This window comes from Pyrus communis, chromosome 4 (genome assembly GCF_963583255.1).
Source record: "Pyrus communis chromosome 4, drPyrComm1.1, whole genome shotgun sequence".
NCBI classification, from domain to species: Eukaryota; Viridiplantae; Streptophyta; class Magnoliopsida; order Rosales; family Rosaceae; genus Pyrus; species Pyrus communis.
The window spans coordinates 4,400,854-4,417,483 of NC_084806.1; the positions used below are offsets into that span (position 1 = coordinate 4,400,854).

General features: G+C 36.3%; 2 protein-coding genes across 2 annotated transcripts; one reads left to right on the forward strand and one right to left on the reverse strand.

Moving 5' to 3' along the window:
- Positions 1 to 7,276: 7,276 nt before the first annotated feature.
- Positions 7,277 to 10,346, reverse strand: LOC137731573 (single-stranded DNA-binding protein WHY1, chloroplastic-like). Its single transcript, XM_068470712.1, has 7 exons — positions 9,998 to 10,346; positions 9,335 to 9,435; positions 9,091 to 9,183; positions 8,698 to 8,792; positions 8,247 to 8,320; positions 7,713 to 7,801; positions 7,277 to 7,561 (listed from the first exon to the last, which is right to left on the reverse strand). Exons 1-7 carry the CDS (start codon positions 10,254 to 10,256, stop codon positions 7,442 to 7,444), a joined length of 831 nt encoding a protein of 276 aa, XP_068326813.1. The 5' UTR covers positions 10,257 to 10,346; the 3' UTR covers positions 7,277 to 7,441.
- Positions 10,347 to 11,564: 1,218 nt separating this feature from the next.
- On the forward strand, positions 11,565 to 15,861 carry LOC137730913 (uncharacterized). Its single transcript, XM_068469915.1, has 13 exons — positions 11,565 to 11,753; positions 11,854 to 11,915; positions 12,037 to 12,096; positions 12,196 to 12,283; positions 12,501 to 12,571; positions 12,675 to 12,776; positions 12,928 to 13,017; positions 13,441 to 13,515; positions 13,694 to 13,726; positions 13,994 to 14,071; positions 14,390 to 14,458; positions 15,038 to 15,150; positions 15,583 to 15,861. The coding sequence occupies exons 1-13, from the start codon at positions 11,699 to 11,701 to the stop codon at positions 15,602 to 15,604; spliced, it is 918 nt and encodes a 305-aa protein (XP_068326016.1). The 5' UTR covers positions 11,565 to 11,698; the 3' UTR covers positions 15,605 to 15,861.
- Positions 15,862 to 16,630: the final 769 nt, after the last annotated feature.

Consider the following 16,630-nt stretch of genomic DNA (forward strand, 5'->3'; position numbering starts at 1 on the left):
CTAGTCAAATTTGACATGAGAAGGCAGTCAGTTATGGTGAACTATCGGGTTCGTTTGATGTGTCTAGCTAGCTGTTGGAGAACAATTTAGAAACAATAAAATAACAGAAATACAAAACCAAAATACTTATACTTTATTATTCACAAATACTTGCAATACAGAATGCAATAACACAATAATTACAAAAGAAATTAATATGATACTAACTTGAATGAATTGAAGGTAGAGGCTAGCGCAAACGCTATGTCCTTCGAACAGTATTTCCGTCCCACTCGTGTGCTTGTGGTTCTACAACGTCTGCTCGACCAGGATACAACTACCTAATTCTACAACCCGCACTGGATTATAGAACTCTAGCGAATTGCTTTGTGTGTTTACTCTCTGAAAAGTTTGTACGGAAGATAAGGAGGAAGAAAAGATAATCATTGATGGAAATGAGGACTCCAGTTATATAGGCTCTTTCATACCTCTTCAAACACCTTTTGGATGTATCTGAAGTTATACAACTCTTTCCAAAAAGATACAACTCTTTCCAAAGAGTTGTGTCTATTAATCAAAACGTTTTTTAATATTAATATTATAGTATAATCATCAAGCCTAATCCACACAACCATAAGACCCAAGCCTTCAATCCATTTCCAAATGCTCCAAGTTCTAATCACTAAGAAAAAGGAATAAGTCTATATAAAGGCTAGTGAAAAAATACTGTTGACCAATGTGGGACAAGAGGGTCTCAAACTCCAACACTAGCTTCATGTGTGCACGCACCAGTATTTAGCTAGGTCAACCAAGCAAAATGGTTTTGTTATTTTTGGAATGAAATAAGAGAGAATATTTTCACTAAATAGTAGTAGTGTTTATGACTTAATCAATATAGATAATAAGTATTCCGAGGGCTGTTTATAGTATTATTTTATACAACAATGTATTAACACTACAACATGAGAAGATTTAGATCGAGCCTCTAAGCTGTAATATTTAGTGACAAGGACAACACAGATTGACAATTTTTTTGTATAAGATAGTTTTGAAGATAGATTAATAAATTTTGAAGTTTTTTAATAGTAAAAGGTGAAGCTCAATATAAAATTTGAAGGTAAATCTTAAGTCGGATCCCAATAAGAGCATCTTTAAAGGAGATGTCAAAATCCTAAGTGGAATGCCATTGTGCATATTTGACATCAAAAGTCTCTCCAACCGAAGTGTTATTTGCTGATTAGATTTTAAGGCTTTGTGATTTGGAGTCAAATTTGACATCAATGTCAATTTTATTTTTAATTCATTTTAATGGCGGATCCTTTATTCCACTAACATTTGAACCAAATGATTACAACCATTTAAAACTCCATTTAAATAATAAAATAACATTTGACAATTCGGTTGCAGAAGTACAAAATTTGACATAAGGCTTCAAATTGCCACATCAGCCATTATTTGTAATTTGACTCTTATAATTTGACATCTCATTTGAAGATGATCTAAATACACTCGTGAGAATTCAAATTCAGATTATTAAAAATTACAAATATTTTCTCGCTTTTCACTAAACCACTTCTTAAAGTTTCAAATTTGGTATTATCCAATCTGCAACGTGCCACCATCATAACATAAATAACTTGGGTTGCATCAAATAATTAATTTCCTCTATAAAAATAAAACATATTTCTGTAACAATTTTTTTAAGGGAATTATTATTAACATTTCAAAAATCTTATTCTGCACTCCAAAAATCTCATTCTACACTTCAAACTTTCTATATTAGGAAAGAAAAATATACTTGTGAATAGTATAGAATTAGATTTTTGAAGTGCTAATAACACTTCTCTTTTTTAAAATAAAACAGAATTATGACCCTTCGAAAGCCAGAGTTGTCGGATGTCGACATAGTTGTCAACTTAGAGTGTATATATAATGTATCAATTGGCATTTAAAAACAAAACGATAGCTTTGGAGCATATATAAATACAATGAGCTTCACCTTATTTTTGTTTTTGTTTTTGTTTTTTAATATTAATTTATTTGCTTATATGGTAAAGTCCTCGGTGTACGATGAACAATCAAATTAATACTTTGTGAATAGGTCGTTTACAAAGACATCGATCTTTGCCCATGGCCACTACACAAACTATCCATTCATATTTTTTTATCTTTTATACACCCTTCTTAATTTTCGATTGTCAGGTTGAATGAATTAAAGATAATTAAATAACAAAACTAACAGGGAATGTGTAGAAAGTTAAAAAGAGTGTGAATAACACAACACTATAAAGTTCATGAGTTGGTGAAAGAATAAACTTAAGGTTGATGCTTTTTACACATCATTTTATCTCTGACACATCTTTTAGTCGCTTGAACATAACTTTATATGTATATTTAAAATTGATTAGCGTTTCAACGCTACTTATTATACATGTATATGACAAAAGGAAGTGGGCCGGAGGCCACAATAAAAAATAGAAGATGACGAGTTTAGTCCGGTTAAGTATTGAGGGAGCCTGAAACTGTCTTTTTGTTTTTGGTATCTAGAGTTTCATTCCGTGTAGAGACTGGAGATTGGATAAGCCAAATTTAGTGGACTAATTATCGTAATTTAATTAGTAAACGAATAGTTCAAAACTGCAGCTTTCATTTGCCAAAAAAGTAAAAAGCAAACGACAGCAGCCAGCAAGGTTATTATATTTTAATATCAGCTGCCACCAGATGAAAATCAACTTAAAACTTAAGAACTTGTTTCATTAGGCTATCGACGACGGCTTAATTAAGTCTTAACTTGTTACACGGTATAAGCATTAATATCTTGTTAAATCTGGTTTTAGTTGTCTGAAAAACATGATTACAAAATCCATCTAATTATGAAAATTAATAACCGGTAATTAAATATAAAACTAAAAATATGGTCAAGGGTGTTGTACATGTTGACAGCTTAAGCCAACCGTTGGTTCACAGGAACATGATTAAGGAGCCACTTACTAATGAATCTCAAGAAACTTTGATTTTTTATTTTTAGCTATAGGAAAGTTTTGAATTTTTTTTTTCTTTTTTTAGCTTGCCAGTCTCCAAATATCTTGGAGATAAATCTCAAAAATCACATCAACCGCAACCGCTTTATTGAGCATCTGAATCAAGCCCTTAAAATCCGACTCAACCACCAACCTAGCACTAGTTCCCACATCACTACCCACCACCGCCTCCAATCCCTTACGGATTGCCTCAGCCTCAGCCATAATTGCATTCCCAAAGAACCCCCCCTTCCTTCCCCTCCCGCTAGCTTCAGAATCCCCGCAAAATCCCGAATGACCCACCCAACTCCTCCCTCATTCGAATGTTTCATCCATGCCACATCGCAATTAAGTTTCAATGCACCAAAACTGGGTTTCTGCCAGCATTCCTCCCCCGCCCTGTCTTCTATCCCCTTCTGAAATCCGACTCCAGACCGTCCACCTTCTTACTCGCAGTGAATTCCCAACTCCCGTGCCTTCTCCAATTCCCAACTCCTCCCCCCGGTTATCCCCTAAATCATTCCCCACCCCAGACAACCTAACCCTTAAAACATCATCTCCCTCTCCCACCGTATCACCCATAGCATCCCTAAATTCTACCAAATGCCGCTACCACAACTCAACAGCCACTTAGGGTAAAGTTCGAACCCCTTTAAACACGACCTCATTCCGACATTTCCAAATGCGCCAAGACCCAAACATCACCTGTTGCAGCAATGCCTCGGCATCCACCTCCTTCTCCGTCCGCTGCACAATCCGCTACCATCCTTCAAGAAAATCATGGACCCCCAATCCTGCCATATTAAGTTGTAGGGACGTCCCAAACCAAAAATCACGGCTGAATTCACAATGAAAGAAAAGATGGGCCTCTATTTCATCACTTGCTCCACAAAAATCACATTTATTGACCACCCTAATCCGCCGCCGCTCAAGATTATGCCTAACCGCTAACGCATTCCTGCAAGCCTTCCAAATAAAAACCTGGAGTTTATGTGGGCACCATAACAAACCAAATCCTCCTCCAAACCCCTCCCAATGTATCCGGATTACTCCCAATGTATCCGATACCTTACCATAATCCTCCAAAATTCTAACCATATTCCCTACTTCGGTCATATCTGCTTTACAAAAAACTACTGAATCATCTGCGAAAAACAAATGTGTAATTGTCGCAGCTCCTGGTGTCACCCTCATGCCACTAATCAGCCCTTCCATTTCCTTTTTACGAATATATGCTGAAAGGCCTTCGGCACATATAACAAAAAGAAAAGGAGACAAAGGATCCCCCTATCTCAACCCTCTTTCCGATTAGAAGATTTAGAAGTTTTGCATGTCGTTGGCAGTTAAGAGAAACAAATGGAGTGCAATAGATTGGCTCATTTTGCATTAAGTTGTGACATATTTATAGCTTGGATTGAAGAAACTCCTCTGTGGCTGACGCCATTTTTTGGAGAAAAACTTGTATGAGGCTCAGCTTGCCACATAATTTTGCTGAGTAGCGCTACAATCCAATTAAAACTCGTCATGTGGTAAGTTTTAAACGTAGTATTTTATCTTTTTTTATATTTATAAATCTCATAATTAATTTTTCTACTAATTATATACACCATCAGTTCATCCAATGGTTTATTTTTCTCCCCCCCTCTATTTTTTTTCTTCCCTAATTGTCTCTACCGTCTACAGTTTTCTACCCCACTTTGTCTTTCCTTTCTTCACAAGAATCTGGGAAAAAAAAAAAAATTTAAGCCACATGAAATGAAAACAAAAAAGTCCAACTCAGATTTCATTTTTGAAAAAAGCTGTGTGAGAGCACCATTTGGTTGAAAGTTTGTTAGATAGGATATAAGAGAAGTTGAACTTGCTTACTTCTGGGTTCTCTGTGTCATAAACCAACACAGGCTTCATTGCAATTCCCAATCCAATGTTAAGACTTGAGAGTTGCTGGGAAGGACGGAACGATTACTGGGTCAAGTCAAATATTGATTGGTTTTTCTTTTCTTAATACTTTTCTGCAGATTTATTGGGAAGAACAACAAGAAATCTCGTTGGGGGAAAAAAATGAAAATCTGACAAGTAAAAAAAAGCGGGAAGAAAAGTGGAAAAATCATGGGTCATTAGACGAACTTAACGGTGTATAACAATTAGGTGAAAATTTAATTATAATGATTTAAAGATAAATACATGGTACAAAAATTACACTCAAGCTTATCACGTGGTCTGTCCTACATCTGTGTATTACTTTTATGTCGTTTGGAATGAAATTCATCTTTAATTAGCAAATAAATCAAGTGGTCGCTATTATATAAACTTAGGTCAATGGATGCTGATGATCATTAATTAAGACCTCTAGCACAATATAATAAGATAGTTCTCGAAAATTGCCAATGGCATTGGAGATTTTCATAATTAATGCCATGGATCATTCACTTAATTAATTGTGTATACTTAATTAGATAAATCTTAATCTAGCAAACTTCCATAATTGTACTTCATGCCAAAATTTGTACTATGATGAAATTGGTCCATCCATTGTCATGCCAGTCAACGCCCAAGTATATATTTGAATCGTATCATGTATATAAATCAAATTATATAAAAGTTAAAACAACAACATATTAGTCTTTAAGGTAGTGGTGTGACATTGATACTTGTTTGTAGTTATTTGGAGGATATTTCAAGTTCGGGTCACATAAATCGTAAATAATATTTATAGCGATTTTGATACATTTGTGACTAGCTCAATCTAGTAGTAGGTGTATCATATTTAGAGGTATTTGCCGATTTTTCTTCCGAATTTGTAAAGAGCTACCAATTTCCCTCTGAACTTTAATTTCAACCAATTACTCTCCTAAATTTTTGTAATTGCCCAATTCCCCCCTAAACTTTAACTTAGCTACTTACCTTATGAACTTTTTATAATTGACAAATATCCCTCTGACGTTAGATTTTGGTATTTTTCATCCAATTTTATTTCCAATCTTGGTCATGTGCACGACACATGATAATTGTTTGAGGGCGAAAATGTAATTTTATTTATAATGTATACAACATATTGTTTTGTCTTCTTTTTTTTTTCCGCTAGTTCACTCCGTACACTATTTGTTTAAATTTTATTCCTGATGTGGACAACTATGAATCTTCTCCATGGTTTTGCTTTTTTAGCAACATGTTAGGGTTGTGATGCCATTTCATTAGCCTTCCTTATGACTTGATTCACACGACCATCTTGGTTAACCTAATTCAATTCGAGATCCAAATTCAAATAAGCAAAGTAATTACTCATCTCAACAAATTCATTACTCGAAACTGACCAATTATAAACATGAGTAATTGGTTAAAATTATGGTTCAAGGAAAAAAAGGGGAAATGGGCCAATTTTAAAAGTTCAGAGAGGTAATCAGCTAAAGTTAATATGGGAGAAATTATAGCAATTTACAAATTCCGAAGAAAAATTAGCAAATTCCTTTTATATTATTTTTGAAAAGTTTCCTTTTTTAATCTTAGAAAAAAAGAAAATATTTTAAAAAGTAGGTTAGCCATCGGATTAATATAAAGAGTGACCAACAATTTGTCTTTCTTGTCTGATGAAATGTCACACAATTGCATGGCGTTTGTGGAGTGGGCGATTTAAAACAATATGTTAGTCAATTAGTTCATGCTTGAAGGAATACAGCTAATTGTTTATTCCATTTCTTACTACATGATTTGTAACATTTGAATCATTTTCCACAGGATGAAATGTTGACTCGTCGCCATCATAGTATAGAAAATTTGATATGCATCCAACATAGTATAGAAAATTTGATATACTTCCAAAAACATTGACGTATTTAAGATAAAACTAGAAAATTGAATTTTCATATTCAAATTTTGGACCATCTTTCCAAAAACTAGAAAATTGAATTTTCATATTCAAATTTTGGACCATCTTTCCACGTAATCAACTTATGACTCATTTAGAATTACTTCTAGAATAATTGAAACCGCTTTTGATAAAAATGTTTTTAAAACCAATACTTAGTAAAAATGCAAGTCTGCAACCACCTCTCCTCCTTAAACCCTCGCCAGCTTTTGATAAAAACGTTTTTGAAACCAATACTTAGTAAAAATGCAAGTCTACAACCCCCTCTCCTCCTTAAACCCTCGCCACCCACCACCTTCACCGTCCCACCATAAACCCATGCATCTGAAAACCAAACATACAAGGTGACAAATAAGTTGCAGTGCAGAGCTGTATCTAATTTAGATGGAGTATAAACAATATCACTACGGAATGGGGAGAAAAGAATGTGGTCAGCTACTTCATTCTTCAATCTGCACTAAATTTTACATTAATGTCGTACCCAAAATTTTGAGACTTGCATAATAACAGGACATACACAACAAACGATCAAGATCAAACCAACATCATTTGCACTTAAAAGAGTTCTCTTAGTGTCCTACTACCGGCTCCATTCAAAATCTCCTCCATATTTAAGACCAGAGTTATTGGCACGGCTCGAATCTTCTGGTTTTATGGAGTTTGCATAGGCATGCCAACCTAAAATGTACGGCAAGATAAACTGCAAAGAACAGAATACATGAGTCCTAACCAGTAAGGATTCGGCACGTGTATGTGGTCTTATGTAGGTATTTTTTATACATGGATAATTGGGTGGGTGGACGAGCATGTAGAGAGAAAGGAGGAGGAGGAAAGAGATAGAGAGATCGTACATTGAAAGCTGATTTGAGAACAGCAAATTCCGCTCTGGTGATAGGAATATAAATGCTCTCGTCCAAGTTGATAAGCTTGTTTTGAACACCTTGATTATGACATAATGATAAGAGCAACATTTAAATGTTAAAAAAACTGAGCCCCTCCAATAAGTATAGCAGATGGCTTGCATACAATAATATTGTACTGAGTTAACAGAAACTATACGTTGCAAGCAGACTCGCCTTCAAAACATGAACACTAAAATTCATCCATGTATTGCTTATCCATTGCTTAACCATGCAGCATAATAGTGTTTAGTTATAAACTTTAAGACTGCAAAGTCTATAGGTTGATGAATAAACGAGAAAAGTTTGCCTAAAGCATTGATGTACGAACAAGTTTGCCTAAAGCATTGATGTACGAACAATTGACTATACTCAAAATGTTGACTGAAAATTAAGAAATTGCAGCATCAAATCACATATTATGGTATAATAAGGTGAAGATAAATGTAAAGTTCGCCACCAAGATTTCAAGGAAAAGATGATTACTCAGGTTAAAGAAATGGCCAGATCCGTCTGGAAGAGGCTCCACCTTCAACACCTTCCTGACCTTGCCCTCATCACTGCAAAACAAAACAATTTAGTACATATTTCACTTACATTACAAAACATCAACAAGTAGAAGATGCACGGAAGTATAATCATGTGTACTTCTGGACATCAGATGTTCATATCATGAGGGATACAATATCAAACTTATTGCAGTCACAATGAACAAATACTTGTCCCTAACCGCTTGTCTGGATAAGTTAATAATTTCAAAGAGAAAATGAAGACGTGTATTGAACGCAACACATGACAACCCCGATTATTGCAGTCACTCAGATTCAACTACATGCTGATTAGGAGATCCATACACAAATAATCCAACACAGGCAACATCATTACTGTTACAGAAATCCATGATACCACAAAGAAAGGGAGAGAGTGAAGGAATTACCTTTTCCCCTTAAAAGGATCATGGAAAAATTCAAGGGACTCCTTCGAGCCAAGGCTAACCAGGCTTCCAATTTCTGTCACTGATAGCGAGAATACCTACACAAACCAATTGTCTCTTTGCATATATTAACGATCCTCACAATTATAGTAAGTAGTGACCACATACAATAAGCAAAAGGTCCTATTAATGGTGGCCTGGCATGTGGTAACCATACACCTCAATGTTTTTAATGGAAGTATTATGTAACGACTAGCCAACAATCAAAGTTGCAGGATCCGACAATTAGGAAAAAGAGGTTATTCAAAGTAAGTAATTGACCACTGACATTATTTTCAGTGTTCTTATAATTCTTAAAAATCCATTATTCAGTGTAACAAAAGCAGCATGGATCACCTGCTTTCGGCTCCAATCATATACACGAACACCAGCTGCTGGAGCAAACTGAAGTAGCACAAAGCCTTCCCGGGAAAGTTTGAATGCCCCTGACTGTCCAAGACACCAAACCATCAAAGAACAATCAATTAGACCCTCCATAACATAAACACAGTTTTGTATTAACTGTTGAGGAGTCATGATATGGCCAAAGAACCATATTGTTACAAAGTACAAAATAAAGCATCAATCAAATCAATCATACATCTAAAGGGGTGAACTCTGGAGCTTTGGGCTCTACGGTAAGAGCGGCCTTTCCCTTGTATATCGAGTGACCCACGTAAAACCTAGGCGCCATCCCAGTTGCTACACACACAAACCAAATAAATACATTTATTAATCACACTATAAACAAAGAAATTCTGCCTAGCCATCATTAAACTGGTTCATCAATATGTAAGCTTCAACCAGTCAATACCCCTGTTTGGTTGCACAGAAAATAAGTTCCGTTCGGGACTGCTCTAATAAGCACTTCTGCTCATAGGAGAATAAGTGCTTTTATTATAAACAAGTACAGATTTTTATTAAAAATTCAAGTGCTTCCTCGCACATAGCATGTGCTTCTCCAGAAAACATTTTTACAATCTAGAAGCCCTTTTAGTTATCAAAAAGCACTTTCAGTGCTTCTACAAGCCGCAAACAGGCCCTAACTTCAAAATGTTCAAATTCAACCTTGTCCTTCACACTAATTGAAGCTCCTAATCTAGCCAAACAGCTACAAAACACTCACTCAAGTGCAAAAGTTTCAAACTTTCTTAGTCTTTATCTGTTAATAACGAGTAACTAAAAAGTTCCTAACTCTATCCATTTCCGAACCATTTTTCTACAGCAGCAAAAGGGTAAAATAGTCCGAGGACAGAGAAAGTACCTCCGGCGGGAGTTGGCGGAGCGGGAGAAGGTTTGTTCGGGGAAGCGGCGGTGCTGGTTCTCTGCTGGTCGAAGTACTCCGACTGGCGACATTTCAAGGAGAGTCTCTTCCTCGACGAGATCGGACTCGGAGCAAAGCCGAAGGTGTTGGTGCTGAAAACCCTAGCTCTGCTCAAGAGCTGCGAAGAGAGGAACTGGCTAGGGTTTTGGTTAGGCTTCTGTGCAATCGCAGGGGAAGATAGCGAGTGTAGTTTCAGCATCCTGAACACTCTCACTCCTCTCTCTCTTCCCTCTTCTCTTTGTCTGTCTGCCTGTCTCTCTCTACCCGGATATGCTTTGAAACGATGGCAGGCCGGATTTGGGCTGGCTGCTTATCATTAGCTAGTGGGCTGGTTGCCGGTTGATAATATCTCAAATTGACAGCTTAACTACGATTTAATTATATTTCTCTTCACTTGTAAGTAAGATATTTTAAGTTCAATTCTTGCTAAAGACGAATTTAAACCACATTATTGTTGACTCATTGTAAAGCTAAGCCCACATCCTCTCCTGATAATATCGTTTATCAAAAAAAAAAAATTTAAGCTTGAGATTACTTCGGTGGGACCAACCTAATACCAAAAGCTTTTGAATAAACAAATTGAGCTAGATTAGTTTAAACTACCGTTGATTGTAAAATAGAGTAGTTTAAAATTATTTAAGCTTGGGATTACCTCAGTGGGACCAACCTAATGCCAAATGCTTTTGAAAAAACAAATTGGGAGAATATGATTTTCTTTCCTTCCCTCTCCTCCTTACACACTTCTAAAAATAAAAAGAAAGAGAAATTACAAGGAGAAAAAATCAAACTCGCAATTTGGGCCAAGTAAGGCCATCTCCAATCGAAGGGTCTAGAAGGTCGAGAATAGCCCGAAAATCGTCTCCAACTAAGAACCAAGCCAAATGGCTCGTAGACCCCACTGAACAAAAAAGGGTCAAAGGGCCAACCGGCAGGCCATTTTCAACCTGCCAGCCAGCCCACTGGCTAGCCCCTTTTTTTTTTTTTTTTTTGGGTTCTTTTCCATTTGCCCAGCCCACTTTAGGGTTTAGGGCTTAGGTTTTTTTGTTTGTCCCAGCCCATTTTTTGTTTTTTATGCCCAGCCCACTTTTTCTTTTTTTTTTAATTTCTAATTTTTTCCTACTTAATTTCTCACATATTTTTCACAATTTCATAATATCTTACTTCATTTTATTTCAATTCTTCGCATTTCATACTATAACTCTTTGGCATTCGGTTGGAAACGATTTTTTGTGACAGGATTAAAACGAGCCCTATAATCCTTTGACCCTCGATTGGAGATCGTAAGGAATATAATTCTGTATTAATTATTAAAATATTAATTTCTTAAATGATCAAATAAGTAAAACGAGTAATCTGATCAGCTTTCGGTTAGGGATGGCCTCAGGAGGCCATCTCACTTATCGTGTCCATAAAACATTACCCAAACCGAAACGACTCGTGACACCAGTTAAAAGGTCAAAGTTGGTTGTCTCATCTACAAGTACGGCGTCGTTTAACGCGAACGTGGAGCTTCCGCTAGCACTTAGAAAAGGTCGTCGTCTTCAACTCACCATACCCGTGCCCCCGTTTTCCGCAACGCCAAAAATCCATACACTCTCCGCACCTTCTTCCTGCAGTTTCTGATCGAACACGAACTCCACCATGGCTATGCAGAGCGGAATAGGGTTTTCCAAGATCCTGATCTTAGCAGGGGCAGGTACTGATCCCGCGCTCGTATTCTGTGTTTTTCTTACTGGGTCTGTTTGGTTGCGGAGTTAGCTGTATTCGATCTGAGTGATTGTTTGTTCTCTGTGCAGGGTATACAAGCACCATCCTGCTTAAGAACGGTAAATTATCCGACTTGCTCGGTGAACTTCAGGTACTGTTTTTGCCAATTTTGTTTTCTGCTTAATTAGCGGTGCCTTAAAGCAATATATATATGTTGGTGTTTGGTTGCTGAGAAAATTTGATGGATTTTTTCATTTATGGTTTCGTGGCAGTCTTTGTTGAATGGATCCGGGGAACACACAGAAGGTGACTATGATTCCCTGACAGCACAGGTATTGTGGAAATTGGTGTAAGTTAGTATGGAATGATGTTTTGTTGTGTCGAATTTGTTCGTATGGGTGTATGAAGTTTCCTGTTTGATTATCTTTTAGATTAGCCGACTAACAGCTGAGATCAGGCAAATTGGCTCGTCGCGGGGCGGCAGCACGGTTTTCGTGAATGGGAACGGTGGCCAAATTGGTATCTCACATTTCTCTTTGGTGTTTCTAATAAATTGTTAAGTTGGTTTGTGTTTTCTTCCTTTTGTGTATAAACACTTAATTAATGCATGACCATGCCCATTATTTTGGGTTAAAGTTAATATTCGTTTATGCATTATGCAGTTCATGATACGAAACAAACAATTTCGAAGTAGTTCTTTTTTTTCTTTTCTTTGAAATTCTTGTTCTTTTTTCAGGTAATATGACATCTCTAATAATGCCAGCAGCTACCTTGGGAGCAGTGGGTTATGGTTACATGTGGTGGAAGGTATGCCGATGATATGATATGCTTATATTATTTCCTCAATCAATTCCTTGAGTTATTTTTTTTATTTGAGTAAACTAATATTTTTCTCTTGGCAAATGGTTAGGGTCTAAAACTCTCAGATATTATGTATGTGACAAAGCGTGGTATGGCTACTGCTGTTGAGAACTTGACTAAAAATCTGGATAACGTGAAAGAGGCCGTTGCTGTAAGTTTTCCACTGTCTGACAAAAAAGAGAATCCTATTTTGTGTGAAGTTCTATTAAGGAGATCATAAATCAACTTGGCTTGCAGAACTCATATATATTGAATGAATTTTTAAGCAATTCAACTTTGTTTGATATTCTTATGCTGGACAGAAAGCAAAGAAGCACCTGACGCAGAGAATCCAGCATGTTGATGACAAAATGGCGGAGCAAAATGAGCTCTCAAGGTCAATTAAGGAAGATGTATGTCCTTTGCTGCATTTTGAATCCTCAACTCATAGATTCAAAACAATACATATGAATTTTCAAAGTTGGAATGAGGCTGATTCTTGTTAGGTTTCCATAAGTAGTGAGTTAGCAAAATCTTCTGATATGATCAGAGTTGATTTACATAGAATAATTTTTCACAAATGGTTTTCGGGGGTGTTTTAGGTATTCACTATTTATACGTGATGCGTGATGTCTTAAATATACACATTTTAGTATTTAACAAGCCCTATTCCAATTTAACCTTAGATGTATGTGTATGCGTTCTTTCTTTCGTATCATATGGATATTTTGTAATCAGTAACATCATATGGCTTTCTTTTGATTACCATACTTTAGAAATATATTTTACTTTCTTATTAGCTTCATCTCTATATTTGGTTACAATTTGTGAAACAGGTTGCTGGAGTGCAACATTCTCTCACTGATATTGACTATGACTTGAGTAGATTGCAGAGCATGGTTTCTGGTTTGGTGAGTTCTCCTTCGAGATTATGTTGGTTTAGGTCATTTTTTTTACCTTTCTTTCTGATGCACACACCTTTTCCTTTTCCCTTATGTACTCGTTGTCCTTGACATATGTCTTTCTTCTCACGCACATGCGCATTTTATTTGAAATAGTAATAACTTGTTTTCCTTTTCCCTTTCTCAGGATCATAAGATAGGTTCTCTTGAACACAAGCAGGTAAAACAGCTTTACTTCTATTGGAATAGTTGAGCCATAATTAATTGATGAGAAATTGTAGAATTTGTTTTTTAGGGTGACATGCTTGATCTAAATTTTTATTGGGCATAACTTGGCTCTTCCTCCATCTGTAAAACTGAAACTAACTAATTTGTAAGTCAAATTTGTATTCAATTGGAGAACTTTGAGTGGTTCTTGCATTTAGTTCAGTACATGCATCATCTATTTGTCTGCTTGAGGTCATACTTACATAAATGTGTTGTGCAGGATCTCGCAAACCTTGGTGTTATCTACCTGGTCAATTTTGTGGATGGAAAAAAAGTTGAAATGCCTAAAACTCTGCAGGTTTGTGCCCATCCATGCATGAATTTATAATACCTTTTGATTGTAAGGCATAAAAATTGTGTTCAATGTATCAAGGTTATTTTTAATTAATAAGTTCATATTGTAGTCAAAGTTAATATGGCAACAGGAACATCTGATATTGTTGATCTACCTGTTATCAATTCATTGCAAGCTACTTATTACTCAGTGGTTTCGGATTAATTCATCAAAGCAGCATAGTGACCGCAAAGTTGCTTTTTGATCTGTTCTTTATCTTTTACTGTGGTCCTGTACTTAATTAATAATACCACCCGGATGGTGTATTTTTTCCACTTGCAGAAGCAACTTGAAAACTCTGGGAAGTCACGTGGTCGTTTACTCTCATATTCAGATACTTCAGGCTTGATGGTTTGTTCCTAAGAATCCCTTTTCTTCTGATTGATGATTATATGTTAGTTGGAGATAGTGAACAGAGGACTTGATATTCATTTGTTATTATTATTTATAGTTGATAAAGCCACGTAATACTGTAAGGCAGGTTCTCCCATTGTTTTTCAGAAGACTAGAGAGTAATCCATGGCTGTTAAGTGCCAAATTACTGCGTTGATGGAGCAAGATGCTTAAGCTTTGCATTCTCTTTGTTTCCATTTCATTTTACACCGTAACATTGTGAGCAAGGAAAGAGGTCAAATATGGCTTCGTTTCAAGCTATTTCCAAGTAGCTACTAAAAATCATAGGCCTTTGAGTTTTTCCCATTTCCTACAAAATGTATCTAGTTTATATGGGAGGATGAGTTGGTCATGCCGTTTTATTAGGCATGAAAAATGACATTGCTCTATCTCAGGGGGGTGATTCCATTCAATTCTCACCTATAGTTTATAATGTGTGCTTTTGGTTTCTGACACTACTATGTCAGCCACTGGAATCTTGGTAGCTAAAGCATTAATATCTGCTACTTAATTGTAATTCGTGCCACTTACTTGCAGGGTCTCAAAGAAATTGCGGACTCTCTGTCTGAAACTTTAAATCCATCAACTGATGCTATTGTGAAAGATGATATTGAAATGACGGGAGAGTATCGGAAGAACAACCTGATAAGGTTTGAATAGAAACTCAATTATCTAGTATTTGCATCATTCTTGAACAGTGCAATGGTGTCGGTCTGTTTGTATCCATATCTGATACCTTTGACCTAGATTACCAAGCAATATTAGCCATGCTTATTTTGGACTTAAATCTTTTTTATTTTTTCATATCTGTGGGAGAGAGCTGCATTTTATTCTCTTTGTGTGCGATTAATTTTTGACTGCTGTCTGGCGGCGGTTGCTAATTAACATATAGTTCAAGACAATATCATGTTAATGAGGCCCGAAGGTAGGCATTGATTTAAGATTCGATCCCACCTTGTATCTATAAGGTAGCACTAGAGCTTAGATTAATGATCTGGGGCAGTCCCGTAGATAGACTGCATGCATCCTGTGGATTGTCGATTGATATTCTTCCTTCGTGCTTAACTCCGCTATCTTTGCAGATCGGTGTCAACCAGATGTTGATTGCAAGATTCTAAAGAAGGTGACGGCATTGCCTGCTTTAATGTTAATGTCGTTATAACGGATGAGACAGCTAGGTTTATTTGGTCCAGTTCAAGTTTGATGTACAAAATCTCAGCAGCCGCTGAGTTGTTTCGCATTTATGTATTTCGATGTTTTATTTTTGAAGTTTCGGATTATGGAATGATGAACTAAACACTACAGTGGAGCTTATGAACCTTATTTTGTTGGCTTAAATGAAATTGCAGTGTTGGAGAACAGTGATTGAGTTGCCATTATAAGACCGAAGAGACGGTATCGGTATTAATTTCGGGTTCTTTGTGTTGTCCTTATGCAGTCGTTTAGTTTACGTACCTAACCATATGCTTTGAAAATCTGCAATTCATATTCTGTTACTATCAAATTATCTATTTCCCTTGTTTTCCTATTTATTAGAGAAATTAGGACGCCCTTACGACCTTATAGTCTACCCTTGTTCTCTCCCTTCTACTCATCTAAAATCTTTCCCACCTTGCAAGGAGCTTCCTCTGTTGACAGCATTGTTCATTGCATCTAGGTCCCAAGTTTGAATCTCCGCTCTCTTGATGTCGCGCACGTGTGTGTATGTATAACCAAATTGTTAATCTACATTTGAGTGGCAGAAGAAGAGTTTACCGCGCTATAAAAATTGGTTCGGTTGACTAGAGCAGTGTTTGTAATTGTTAACCCACATTTGAGTGGCAGAAGAAGAGTTACCGCGCAATCGAAATTGGTTCGGTTGACTAGACCCGTGTTTGTAATTTATAATGCACATTTGAGCGGTAGAAGTAGAGTTACCATGCTATAGAAATTAGTTTCGTTGACTAGAACAGTGTATGTATTTTCCTACTCTAAAATACGAATCTCGCTTCTTGTAAACTAGACTGGAGTTCTCATACATGTAAAATAAATTGCATTTCTCGAAGGACAGTAGATTGCTTGCTTTTATCTATAATGTTGTTGATAAAGTCATATTTACCCCAAAACCTACTGGGTGGTCTTACATTTCTC